At 33.1% G+C, this 13,925-nt stretch overlaps 2 protein-coding genes across 2 annotated transcripts; one reads left to right on the forward strand and one right to left on the reverse strand.

The window, feature by feature from the left end:
* The first annotated feature begins 765 nt into the window (after window positions 1–765).
* On the forward strand, window positions 766–11,103 carry LOC140054284 (uncharacterized). Its single transcript, XM_072099221.1, has 3 exons — window positions 766–944; window positions 3,607–9,488; window positions 9,936–11,103. The coding sequence occupies exons 2-3, from the start codon at window positions 3,615–3,617 to the stop codon at window positions 10,089–10,091; spliced, it is 6,030 nt and encodes a 2,009-aa protein (XP_071955322.1). The 5' UTR covers window positions 766–944; window positions 3,607–3,614; the 3' UTR covers window positions 10,092–11,103.
* A 211-nt stretch (window positions 11,104–11,314) lies between these two features.
* LOC140051501 (uncharacterized) lies at window positions 11,315–13,695 on the reverse strand. The gene is made up of 4 exons (XM_072096744.1): window positions 13,638–13,695; window positions 13,256–13,522; window positions 12,220–12,789; window positions 11,315–11,819 (listed from the first exon to the last, which is right to left on the reverse strand). The coding sequence occupies exons 1-4, from the start codon at window positions 13,693–13,695 to the stop codon at window positions 11,578–11,580; spliced, it is 1,137 nt and encodes a 378-aa protein (XP_071952845.1). The 3' UTR covers window positions 11,315–11,577.
* Window positions 13,696–13,925: the final 230 nt, after the last annotated feature.

Genomic DNA, 13,925 nt, shown 5'->3' on the forward strand with positions numbered 1-13,925 from the left:
GTATTTAATTGTTGTATTAAAATAAGTACAACAAAACAAACTCGCTTTAAAAATAACAAAAATTGCATATTTAACTTGGGACTTTTTTTATGTTTAATTTTAGGTTTGTTATATTGGAACAAAATTAGAGCAATAAAAAGAGCATGTTAAAAAGATGAATCTGAAACTTAAATTGAATTAAAACCGATTTTCTTAATAATCATACTTAGAGATGCAAATCATCAAAATAATATTTATATGAAATTTAAACACTTTAATAGCCTATGCATGTACGCCTGTGCCATGTTATGCTTTAAAAAAATTATCTAGTATAGTATGACCCGTGCCGGGTATTTTCTTTTTAATACCGTCGATGGAAAATTGCCTTGATCATTTTGAATTTATATCTCCATATTTTGACCTCGTGTTATTTCTTGTATACGGCAATTGAAATAAAACCTTAAATCATACTTCAAAAATACACCGTAATTTATAAAAGTAGAAATGTGAAAGAAAACACGAGAGAGAAAAGAAAACAAACTTTACAGTAGGTTTCTACAATATACAGCAAATAGTATCTTTGAATACAGTTAAAATTCCACGGAATAAAATATATAGAGGGCAGCAATCAGGAAATCGTTTGTATATACCTGCAGTTTTTCAATATTTATTATAAATTTGACCGCAATTACCCACAGTAAAATGGAATAGCCCGTGCTATTCTTTAACAGGCAATACCTCAAGACAAATACAATATATTATGTATGCCTCACTCTCAGCGACGTGCTGCAGCAAACCGCAATTGATTTGAGGAAATAATTTGGAAATTCCCAAACGAACAAAACAGCAATAAAACTGACGTCGAAACTCTTCACATGACACATATCATGATCCCATTTTCCAAAATAAAATGACGAAACACCTTTTTTTCTCTTGCCTCTAGTTCACCATCGTCCATACAGCAGGTAGGTTGATAATACTAATACAAAACAAGTTTTTAGCCCACGTTACCTAGCCTTTAAACTGTTATCGATTTAGTACTAGCCTAGCTAGTAGGAGGCTAGGCTAGGCCTAGGCAAGTTAGAATGGTATTGGTAGGCCTGGGCTATGTAACATTATTTAGGCTAGGCCTAGCTTGGTGCTGAGTGCTGATAGCATTACTATTCTAGCCTAGCCTAATACTAATAATAACAGTAGGGGCTTACAATGTTTTGTGTTTATATTTATGATTATTTTGTGTTCAACAAATTGCGCAAATCATTTAAATTGCGAATGACAAACAAATTGCCATATACTGTACCTATTATTCCTCCAGTTGAACACCAGTTGGAAAGGCCAGTTTCCAAACCAACTGATATGTTTCGCAGATTTTGTAAATTTTTTTCCCAGTTTACGGTCTTTTGCGGCACCTCCAAATCTGGTGACGCCAAGGAGACCGGCGTTTTCCCTTTTATTACGGACACAGTATCGTGTGTAAACAACATGCAACATAACATGCAAAAATAAGAATTACAACCATGAATGAGAAAATTTGAAAAAATTGCAACTCTGTGACTGGAAATTGCACTCATCACTACAGTTATACAAGTGATATTTTATGTTAAAAAAGGTCAAATTGATTATATAAATTAAAATAAAATTTTTTTAATTTCTGAGAATAAAATTGAATTTTTTGACACTTATCTTTTCTTGTTTTTTTTTTCCAATTTCAAATTATTACCTCAGTAGATAGATTTCCCCATTCTTATTTTCCCTTCATAAAAAACACAAAATATTAATTTTTTAAAGAAAATGTTATTATATTCTAATACAAACATGAGAATAACATTATTATATGTATAAGTTTATATCAAGTAGAAATATTTGAATTCGTAATTCTTTTCAAAAAAATAATTAATTAGCGAAACTTACCTGATTGATAGTTTTGTGCTGAGGAAATGAAAGGAAAACTGTCAAGCAGGTTAGTTTCGCTAATTTGTTTATAGTTTTTTTATAAGAGTTACTTATTTAAGGGATTTTTTTTAATTCCTATAATGAAACCATTTAAAGCATCAGTTATTGCATAACATATACTGTCTTAGGATAAGTTGTGTAATATGTATTTTGATTGAAACATTAGTAATTAATAGTATTTTGGTCATCTTTTTATAACCAAATTTCTATTATAATGAATACAGTATAAATATGTGTATTTCGAATAATTTGATACCAAATTTAAAGATGTATTGTCCCTTGAAACACAAAAAATGAAAAAAAAAATATTCTAAATTTAAATTGGCCATATCAAAGTAATATTAAAGTTATTCACTTTAAGTCGAAAATTCGAGCCAAAAACAACAGTTTACGTAATGAACAGGTAAATTAATTAGATTACATTTCGTCTGAGAAATCGTCGCAAGCGAAAGTAAACAAAGATTTCAAACCATGAGTATGCATTATGCATGATGCTAATTAGGATTGTTTACAACTCATCACGGTTGAGAAGGTGTTTTCACACAGATCGCGAGGAAGTTTTATGATTATGCATACAGAGTAGCCAAACAAGCGCGTTGCATTATGGGATATGTTTTGATTGAAAACTTTGACTGGAAGTCAAAGTTATTTTTTGAACAACAAAACATCTGTATTTCGGTTAAATTATTTTTTTTTTTACTAATTTTTGGTGAAAGTTAATAGGCTAACTATTATGATACTTCAAAATGACCCACTTTTTTTCGAAATTTAAAAAAAAAATTTTTTTTGGGAATTAGTCAAAGGGACAATACATCTTTAAGTATCTACGTCCAGTACTTACAGAGATATGATGATGCCATGGTATGTGGGTCAAAGGTCAGAAATGACATTTATGATTTTTTACTAAAATTCTCTATTAGACTTAATATGAATGCATGCCTTCTGAACATTTTGAGACCAAAATTGACTTGCTGTGACTAGTGGTTGCCGAGATACAAGTACCTAATTATATTTGTTTATATAACCCTTGACCCTGACCCTTTGTAACATTTTTCAAAATGTGTAACAAATAACAAAATATATATTTCGAACAATTTAAGACCAAATTCAAGTGTCTACGACCAGTAGTAGTTACGGAGATACATACAGGCCCTGGGTCAGAAATGGCATTTGCAGTCATTTTTGACTAAAATTTCCCATTAGACTGAATATAAATATATACCTTTTGATCAATTTGAGATTACCTCACTGTGACCAGTGGTTGTCGAGATTTAAGAATCTATTGAGTGTTTGGTCTTACAACCTTTCACCCTGACCTTTTGACCTTTTGCCACATTTTCAAAATGTGTAACCAAGCCAAAAAAGATTGTTTGACAACCCTAAACCAATATCTGAAGTCAAATTCTCTGGACCTCAAAGTGCATACGAAAGTTGATCTAGCTACTAGAGTAATTCATGAATATCCAAAACCAGATGAACATTTTTAATCAAGTAGAAATATAGTTTGAAATAATTTTTGATTTAGCTTAAACTTGTGTTCAGAATTCAGGATATTTTGTTTAAAAATTATATGTGAAAAGTACTGTAAAATGTATATGTAATGTAAAAAAGTAAAAACTATCCATTATGTTTATAATTTATTAAGCTTTTTTTATTCTTTTTTTTTTATCTTAGATTAGGAGATGTCTGACTCACAAAAACATCTTTCATCGGGAGGGACAAAACATAGGCCTACAAAAAATGAGCCAAGAGAAAACCAAGAAAAACAAGAGGACACTAGGAGGAAGGAAAAATGGAAACCACCAGACAAGAAAAGCTATAGACCAAACACAGAAGTTATAGCAGGTAGAAAGTGGACAAGGAGTAGCAGAATAAGCCAACAGCCTACTGGTGCCGCTAAACAAAAAGTTAAAAAGCCTACAACAGATGAAAGTAAAAAAAGCAAGTTAAGAGAACATTCTGAGACAAAATGCTGTAGTGATGTTAAAGAAGTCACAAGAAAAGAACATTATAAAAGGGAAGGAGGAAGCAAAACGAGCCAAAACCCCACTAAAGAAAGAACAGAAATCAAAGGAAAAGCCACACATAAGGATTCTGATAGCAAAAGAAGTCATACTGAAGGTAAGGATGTCTTAAGCGGTCATGGGAAAAAAGACAAAATAAATTCATCCTCATCTATTCAGCCAAAAAGTAACAAGCCTCTTACTTATAGTAGTAACACCAAAAATCAGAAAAAACAATATGATGGTAGTTTATGTTCTCATGATTCTGGAACTGTAAAAAAGCGAGCAACTGGTAATAGAGTGTTATCTGTCTCTAAACGTCATCCCAAAGACAAGAACATGGTGGAACAGCCAACTACGATTTGCTTTACCGGTATTCAAGTATGTAAGTCACCTGATTCTCATGCTCAAATTGTAAAGTTGTTAGATGAAAATGGCATAAACTATTCGTTATTCAGCCTCTTAAAAAGTAAAACTGCAAAGCAATTTTCAGATATCAATTTGCAAATTAAATTTAGAGAGGAAGCCTATCAGTGCATTCAACTGATGCAAAAGAATTTTAAAGTTAATTCAAGTGCTATCATAGGCATAAATGAAGAATTACTAACAAGTAATATCACTACCAAGCATGATATACATGGTCATCCCAAGGAAACACCAATGTATTTCGAAAATGCAAAATGTCTTGAAATCGTTAATCTTCCACCAAAAACACAAGCGGCAGATTTAGGTGCATTACTGACAAACCAAGAGATATGCCAAGAAGAATTACGTAAAATAAAAATAGAAGAGAACAACAGAGCAGTGGTGTTGTACTGGTCTCGTGATTCAGCGATTAATGCTGTAAGAAAGCTTTATGGAGTGTGTTACAAGGGTAGAATGTTAGATCTTCGACTATGTGAGGAATCTGCAGAAATTGAAGGTGCAATATTCAAAGACCTAAAACAAACTCTGATGAAGGAGATTGAAGAAAAAGTAGCTCCCATATTATCCAAGTGGGACGGAGAAATAAATAAACTGGAAAACGAAGTTACTAAAATAAAAAACAGTCGTAAACATAATTTCATTCTAATTGACGAAGCCGAAAGAATCGAAGTTGAAAAACAAGGTTTAATGTTCAAACAGAACCAGTTAAAAAGGTTTACAAGTCAGTTGACATTTTGTATTGAAAAGTTGAAACATAAAACTGAACAAGCAATCAACATAGAGACTGTTGGTATGATAAAAAATGAGTTATGTCGTGAAATCCGGAAAGCAAGCAACCCATTGCCTATATATGCATTCCGAAGTGATATTATAAACACAGTGTTTAGTGACAAAAACAATGCATGTGTTATTTTAGGAGAAACTGGGTCTGGAAAGAGTACACAAATTGCACAATACTTAGTTGATGCAGATTTCCTAATTCCTAGTGACGTCAAGATTAAGATCGCTTGTACACAACCTCGAAAAGTAGCTGCTATTTCTCTTGCAAAAAGAGTTGCTGAGGAATATGGTTGTGAGGTAGGAGAGCAAATTGGCTATAAGGTTGGCTCGTCCCAAAAGACCAGTTTAAACACAGTTGTAACGTTCATGACCGATAGAGTTCTTCTTAATAGTCTTTTACAAGATCCAAAGCTTAAAGGCTATTCCTGCATTGTCATAGATGAAGCACATGAACGTTCTATTGACACAGATATTTTAATCACTCTTCTCAAGAAAGTTTCTGCTCAAAGACCAGAGTTGAAAATTGTCATAACATCAGCAACAATTGATGAAAAGGTTTTTTGTAGCTATTTCAACTGTCCATACATGAAGATCCCTGGCAGAATTTTCCCTGTAGAAACAAAATTCATCAGTAGTACTGGCTTTAATATTAAAACAAACTATGTAAAAGAGGCCGTGGATATAGCTGAAATGATACATACAACAAAAAAGCAAGGTGACATCTTGGTATTTTTGACATCTGCAAATGAAATAGAACGAGCTTGTGGAGATCTTGCTAAACGGCTTGGAATCATAGGTGATAATGGAAATGCTCAAATACTTCCTCTCCATGGTAAACTACAACCACAAGATCAGTTGGCAATATTTAATGCACCTCCTCCTGGTAAAAGAAAAATAGTCTTTGCTACCAACATAGCAGAGACTTCAGTCACTATAGATGGTGTAAGGTATGTCATTGATACAGGAATGGTCAAAGAGCTTAAATTTGATGCAAAAAAGATTATGAGTTTGTTGGAAGTTACAACTATTAGCCAATCATCTGCTGAGCAAAGAAAAGGACGAGCAGGTAGGACATCCACCGGTGAATGCTTCAGACTATATTCAGAAAAGGATTATGATGAAATGGAAGCAAACAACAAACCAGAAATTTTAAGAGTGCACCTTGGAATGGCTGTTTTACAACTTCTTCAGCTTGGTATTCAAGATGTTAAACATTTTGAATTTGTTCAACCTCCTCAAGATGGTGCTTTGAAAGAAGCTTTGAAAATGTTAGTGTTTCTTGGAGCAGTTAGTGATCATTCTCATAAACTAACTGATCTTGGAAAGAAAGTAGCATTACTTAATTTAGAACCACGTTTAGCCAAATTGGTACTGACGTCAATTGAGAATGACATAGCAGAAGAGGGTATAATTGTAGCTGGTCTTCTTGCTGCTGGTGGAAATGTCTTTTACAGATCTGGATCAGATGTGGATAAACGCAAATCTGATGAATCAAAACTAGATTTCAGCAATGTACATGGTGATGTTTTTACAATGCTAGATGTCTATGATGAATGGAAACGACAGCCAGAGAAGAACGGATCAAAATGGTGTTTCAAAAAGAGCGTTAATGGAAAAACTATGAAAGTTGTGGCTAATATCATCAAAGACATCAAATGTTCTCTGAAGACAAATAAACTGTTTGTAAGCAAAGATAAGATTGCTGCCGGGTGGAAGAATGAAATTGGAAGTCTGTGTTTGCGGAAGTTAATTTTTTCAGTTTATGCTCAAAATCTGTGTATCTACAATGGACATCCAAAAGCGGGCTATACAAACGTTTTTCAAATGAAGACCGGCATTCTACATCCATCCTCATCATTGAAATCATTAGATGTTTTTCCTGAGTGGATAGTGTACACTGAATTCAATAGAACAACTCAGGATTTTTTTCAGCATCTAACACCTGTTGAAAGTGACTGGATTTTTGAATATCATCCACAATTAGCAAACTCTATTGATATTACATCATTAAAGGATAATCAAGTGCATGAACTGAGGGTTGCTAGAGTTGGGCCAACACTTATGGGACGTATTATACAAAAAGGTGGACAGGGATTGAGAGACATTGAAGAAAATGTGCGTTCAATTAAAAAAGATGGTGCCTTTACAATGTTTTGTGCAATTGAATGTTGCAATAAAACTGGCACTATAGGGTTATTTGTTTCAAGAAGTGTAGCAGTTGAGGCAGAGGCAATAGTTCAACAAATTGTTGATAGAGAACGTGATTCTTTGGAGAAGCAACAGCTTGAGGTAGCTATTGGTCACTCATCATCTGGTGTTCGTCAAGTTATTGGAAAAGGGGCTGAACCAAAATTTATCTTGATGCCAGAAGATTTTCGAACACTAGAAATAAGTGGCATCCATGGAAATACCTTTGCAATTTTTGAAAACTGGCTAGAAAAAAACCATCTAGAAGAATACATACATGACAAATTGAAATTTTCTTCCCATAGCAAACAAGCCAGTCGGGGAATCTGGGGTAAGATTACATTTATTTCCCCAAAAATTGCAAAATCAATACATCAGTGCTTTCCAGAGAATGACACTTTGAAATGTAAACCTGCTTGTCAAGGTATGAAAGAGCAAAATGGATTGGGACAGGAACTTGTTGCTACTTGGAAAACTGGTGCATCAAAACAAATTGCATTTGTGAATTGTCAAGACACTGATGATGCAAATCGAATTAGGCGTGCACTAAATAGAACGATTATTAAAGGTTCAGCAATTACTTGCGATTTTAAAAGGAATGATGGAACATCTTTGTTTATATCAAGATTGAATGAAAGAGTATCTGAAGATGATATAAACAATGCATTAACTGATTTGAATTTAGGAGCTACATGCAAAAGAGTTTCAATTCCACGGCATCCTCCAGTTAGTGAAAAAACAGATGTCCAATTTCGTGAAAATTTAAAAGATTTGCTGGTTGAATTTACTCATAGAGCAAAAATTGATGTGAGGTTTCCCCAGAGAAGGACTCAAAGATCTGAAGATGGTATTCCAAGAAGTAGGCATGTAACAGCCTTTATAACATTGAATGGCGTACCAACTGAAACAATCAATGCAATTGTGGCTAGAGCTCTATTGTTACAAAGTAACGGTATGCATCAGTTGGCAATAAAACGATTAGTGAAATGTAGATTATTTTGTCCAGGATATGTATATCAAGTTATCGAAGATGATCTGATGTCCCTGAAGCACACAGCAGAGACAACTTTAAAAAATGCACGTATTTGGATTAATGATAATAAAAGAGACAAGTCTAATAGAAGAGACAAGTCTAATGATATTTTGATCAATTTAGAATTCAAAAATCCAGAAAATATGATAAAATTGCAAACGCAGTTTGTAAACCTGATTGATGGGAATAAGGTGCCCATTACCGGTAGTCGAAATGTTATCAAAGAAATTAGTGGTAACTATTTGCGCCAGTTTTTGAATAAGTGTGAGAAGAGTACAGGCTCACATGCATTTTATGATAGAAGAGAAAATCTTGTTAGAGTATATGGGACAGAACGTGCGGTACAAAATATGGTCGAAAGAATAAGTAGATTCATTTCAGAAGCAGAAAACAGCCATTTTGAAATTAGCCTTGGGGACTTTACCAAGGCTAAAGGCAGAGCTCTTCAGAAGTTACGCAAATGCTTTGGTCCTGATTTGAATGAATTAAAAAGAATGTGTAGTGCTGATTCTATTTCATACATATTAAAGTCTAGAATTATTGTAGTTCGTGGTAAAGATACTGCACATAAAAAAAGCCGCAATTTAATCAAAGACTGTCTTCGGCAAGCAGGAATAGAGTTTGATCATGAAGATGCTATACAAGAGGATGAATGTGGAGTGTGTTTGTCAGAGGTTGAGAAAGACTCCCATCGGTTGGAAGGGTGTGGTCATAATTACTGTAGAGAATGCTTGGTGAATTTGATGAACCATAGTATAGAGTCAAACGACTTCCCTGTTGTTTGTCAACGTGAGGATTGCAACCAGTCACTGTTTATGTGTGATATCAATTTACTAACCAGGGATAAGGAAACCAAAGAGAAGCTTTATTCTGCCACCCTGGACACTTTCATTGCACAAAAGAGCAAAAATAGATACAAGTACTGTGTTACACCGAATTGTACAATGGTTTATCATTTGCGAGGTGTGAAAGGCAAGTTGTTTGTCTGCCCTCTATGTAATCACCAGTTTTGTACATTGTGCAGAGTTGATCATTCAGGAATGTCTTGTGGAGAGTACAATGCAAATAAGGAAACATGTGGAGTGATGGTTTGGGCCAAAAAAAATGAAAAAGATGTTAAAATTTGTGTAAGTTTACACATTTTATTTAGTATCATTGCATTTTAATGTACTTCATAGACCTGTAACAATATTATTTTTTTTAATGCCAACTCAGCCATCTTTTTCTAGAAACTGATTTTATCACAGAAAAGGTACAATTTTAGAAAACTTGTTAAAGTGATCTGATATTTAGCCTATACTCTAAAAAACTTTTTTAATTTGTAATAGGGTGTTGTTGTAGAAACATTTAAAAGTTCAAACCTGATTTATCATCATTCAAAGTCAACCAAGATTATAAATACATTATTAGTACATAGAAATGAGTAACATGTGACATGAATCAGCAACAATAGGCCTCAACGTAAATTTTAAACTATTTTAACTATATAAATAAATACTTTATTAGCTTTTAGAAAAAGCTAAAACTATTTAGTTGCACTTCATATTTATCCTGTTTTATTTATTATTTTATAGAAATGTGGTGCTGTAATCGAGAAGACGGGTGGATGCAGGACCATGTGTTGTACCAGATGTCGTATGTTTATGTGCTGGATTTGCTCTAAGGTGTTCCATGAAGTACAAGACTGTTACGACCATCTTGCTCAGGTTCATGGTGGCATTTTTGATTAGTCATAAAATGTACTGTACAGCCTAAAATGTCCATAACTATAATGCCTGCACATTCCCCCTCCTGTGGGGCCACAAGATTTATTCCTCTCGCAAGCCAATATATTATATCCATTTTTCCGGGAGCACAATATCTAGACTACTTCTAGAGTATAAAGAAATATCCCATCACTAGTTTTTAATCTTGATTTCTTTGCCTAAACTAGTAAAATTCGGTAAAACTGAACTGTAGAACTGTATTTTATGTGATTTTAAATTACTATTATTTACTACAGTACTAATAATACAAATAATATAATGTTATTACTGTATTATCTATAATCACAACAATGCACAATTAATACTTTTAATATTAGAGAAAGTTGAATCTACAGTACTGTATTTCCAAGATTGTCAGTATGTCGAAAGAGAGGGCTCACTACTTGATATTTCGATTTTTATTTTTTTATTTGCGTTATCAATAAACTAATTTTTTTTTTAAATCAATAGGCATGTTCTGTAAGTATATACATAATATGTTAATATAATATATACATATTGTGTGGACACTCGCGCGAACAAACAAACAAACAAAGCAAATACTATTATTGATCAAAATTCTATTTTGCAAAGTAATAAATAAATACCAAAAATTAATATTATTATACTGACCTCTCTGATACTTTCTAATATAACTGTATGGCTAATTATGCACATCTTATCAAATCAATGCAACCTGCACTAGGGCTTCCGATGAAATTTATCAAATCAAGAATTCTTGTCTAATAAAAAATATTTTTTCATTACAAGGTACTTTACTTGTATTTATTATTACTATTATTGATAGTTTATTAGACCACTACCAAATTATATTGTAAACTATAAAGTATATTCTAGAAATATTTTACAAATAAAGAGTGTATATTAGTGCAAAATGGTACAAATAGTTTTTCTTTCACCAAACATTGGATTGTTGTCTCAGCTTTCACTGAATTATTAGATTTCACATAGTTGGATAAACGTTTAATCAAATGGTATTGTGATACTTTTGTCTGTTTTTTGTGTATTTTTTAATGCAGCATCTCAAGTTATTTCCCAAAATATGAGGATAAGAATCGGCACATCATGCATTTAATTATATCTAAGTTTTAAATACACTAATGCAATTCCAATTATACCATAATGCAACCTGTTTTAAAAAAACTGTCTTAAATGACTTTTAAATCACAAAATTACAGTTTACATAACTTTAACTAAAACTGTACACTCGCTGTAATACTTTTTAAAACTATTTTTTCTAATATAAATGTGTGTCTTAAATGACTTTTAAATCACAAAATTACAGTTTACATAACCACTAATTCATTAATTTTAACTTTTGTACACTACTGTAATAGGCCTACTGTTCTTATAACTATTTATTTATAATATCAATTTGTGGAGTTATTTATAACAACTATGCATTTATTTTCATAACAGCCAGTTATCTTAGTTACGTAACTCTGCACATTCAATTGAGGGGGCTTCTTTGAAAGTATTCCATATCTGTTGCGGAATATTTTCCTTCTGCTTCGTGGTGGTGTGAGAAGAGAATGCACAATTTGTCATGCTTTCGAAATCCAAATACATTGCAGAAAATATTCATATGACACATATTGGCACAATGGATGTAGGATAGAGCAGCTCCACTTCGAAAAACTTTTCCACCGATGTCGTTCGTAACTGATGACCCAATTCTTTCAAATCGATTACCTAAAGATTAATAATGCAAAATCAACTTTAATTTATAATTTGAAAATACTATATATTTTAAAACTTAAAATTAATTCACGTTTGCTTTTAGGATAGGCTCTATTAGTACAAAATACTAGTATTTAATAGTCCAGTGTAATTGATCAGTTCTTCTAAAACAGTGGACCTAATTTGAGCAAACTGTGTGAAGGAAAGTTTGTACTTAAAGTATTAAGTTAAAGGATACTTTGTCTTTGTATGTAAATTTAGGAGAAATTATGTGTTTTTGATTGAAGATTGGTCGATTCACAAAAACTAATTAGGATTCAGATTTAGTCGGTATACATAATTATTGAAGAAACAAGTTATAGGTCTTATACGTGTTCTATACGTGCATACAGAAAACTGCTGTTTGTATTACCATATGGCCGGTCTCTTGCGGCCTTTATTTCCGATTCATCCAGAACTCGATCATAAACCTGGAGAGCAGCTACTCTTGCCTTAACGCCCTCACCACCGATCTTTATATTCGTTTCGTCAGAGGCCAGCTGCATTTGTGTGAACTCTATATAACCGATACTTGCAATCTCTCCATTCCTCCAAAGTTTGACATTCTTGTGAACTCCATCAAATGTAAAAGCAAGAAATGTCCAGACTTCAGGCTGAAGGACATGAGCTCTTGTCAACTGTTGATCATTGAAGAATACGGTTACTTCTGATTGATAAAGAAAACCATTTGTGTATGTTTGTTCCATTCGTAGTAGGACCTCATCGTTTCCAATTTCCACTATATCCCCCATTGAATTCAGGTAAGGGTAGATATAGAAAGCGACTGTCAGAGCATTTGTGCTAAGAACGGACACTGACAGTTCTAGTTTGGTGTCATGCTTCAACAACAAACATTCGAACGTCCATGCGTCAACTGGATTTAGATTTTTTCGGAATTCTTCTGTGTGGAAGTATAAGATAAATAGAAAGTGTTGAGTCTCCGCTATATTTTTAATAAATATTAATCAACATTATATGAGAATTGTTTACCTATTCTAGATCCGGGGTATGCCAAACACTTAAATACAAAGTTCCGTTAAGCATGGAACGTCATACAAAATGATAAGCCACACATCATCTGTATGATGTTCAGTAACCAGTGTTTTCAATTAGTAGCCGATGAACACAAATACGTTACGTCATGAGATTTTACCGCTTAAAAATGCTAATTTTTTTAAGTAATATTTTTTTCCTACTGGGAGCTCAATAAAAATGCAGTTAATACTGTGCCTATTTTGGTTGCTTGACAACGAGCATAGCGTAGATTTAGTAGGAACTATATCGATAATATCTCTTGTGAATTGAACTTGACGAGGATCTGGACATGATTACTGTAAAGCTATACTAACGATATAACGAATCTGAATAGTGTACCTTTAGCCAATACAGATCTGTGTCAGCCTACTTACCCAGTGGACACGATGAATTCGTCACGGGTGTATCACATTCTTCCCATCGTACTCCTGGATCTAAGGTGTAACACCATGGCCCATTCTCACCATCTGGATTTCTACAAAGGTTATGAAGGCCTAGGCCTTTTTCAGTTTCTGCACTAGTACATGTTTCTCTCGGAATGTGTGGAAATGTTGCTGACCAATTCTGACAAACTATACCGCTTCTTGTGATGGCTACCAAACCGCGGTAATCTTCTTTATTATCGGTGTGACTACACTCACCTTTATAAGATAAAAAAGAACCCAACACATGTTTGAATAATTTTGTAATATCGTCGACAAAAAGACAGGACGCTAATTATTTTCAGTACCTCAACAACATCAATAACATCTGTACCCCTTTCACACAAAACTCTTCGGAGTTTTGCTTTTGGTGTGAAAGGGTATGAGTTCATATACTGTATCTGCTACTAGCGTTACTTATTATATTATTTATATATATTTAATATAATGAGATAAAGTAATTCATAGTTAATATTAAATCTGAACATTACAAAATGTTTTATTTAATTTATGGTCAATTAGGCAGTCAATTGGTTAAATTGACTACTGTTGATATTCGTAAAGTAATGATACATTCTATCGTAAATATTCTAGTGTAAGAGTAATTTATAGAAATCAACCG

The sequence above is a fragment of the Antedon mediterranea genome, chromosome 1 (genome assembly GCF_964355755.1).
Source record: "Antedon mediterranea chromosome 1, ecAntMedi1.1, whole genome shotgun sequence".
NCBI classification, from domain to species: Eukaryota; Metazoa; Echinodermata; class Crinoidea; order Comatulida; family Antedonidae; genus Antedon; species Antedon mediterranea.

Bases quoted from the DNA above. Each gene is read 5' to 3' on its own strand.
- LOC140054284 (XM_072099221.1), top strand. From the start codon at position 3,615: ATGTCTGACTCACAAAAACATCTTTCATCGGGAGGGACAAAACATAGG. The intron at 9,489-9,935 runs GTAAGTTTACAC...ATTATTTTATAG, and splicing joins AAAAAGATGTTAAAATTTGT to AAATGTGGTGCTGTAATCGA.
- LOC140051501 (XM_072096744.1), bottom strand. From the start codon at position 13,695: ATGAACTCATACCCTTTCACACCAAAAGCAAAACTCCGAAGAGTTTTG. The intron at 13,523-13,637 runs GTACAGATGTTA...TATCTTATAAAG, and splicing joins AAGAGTTTTGTGTGAAAGGG to GTGAGTGTAGTCACACCGAT. The intron at 11,820-12,219 runs GTAATACAAACA...ATTAATCTTTAG, and splicing joins CGCAAGAGACCGGCCATATG to GTAATCGATTTGAAAGAATT.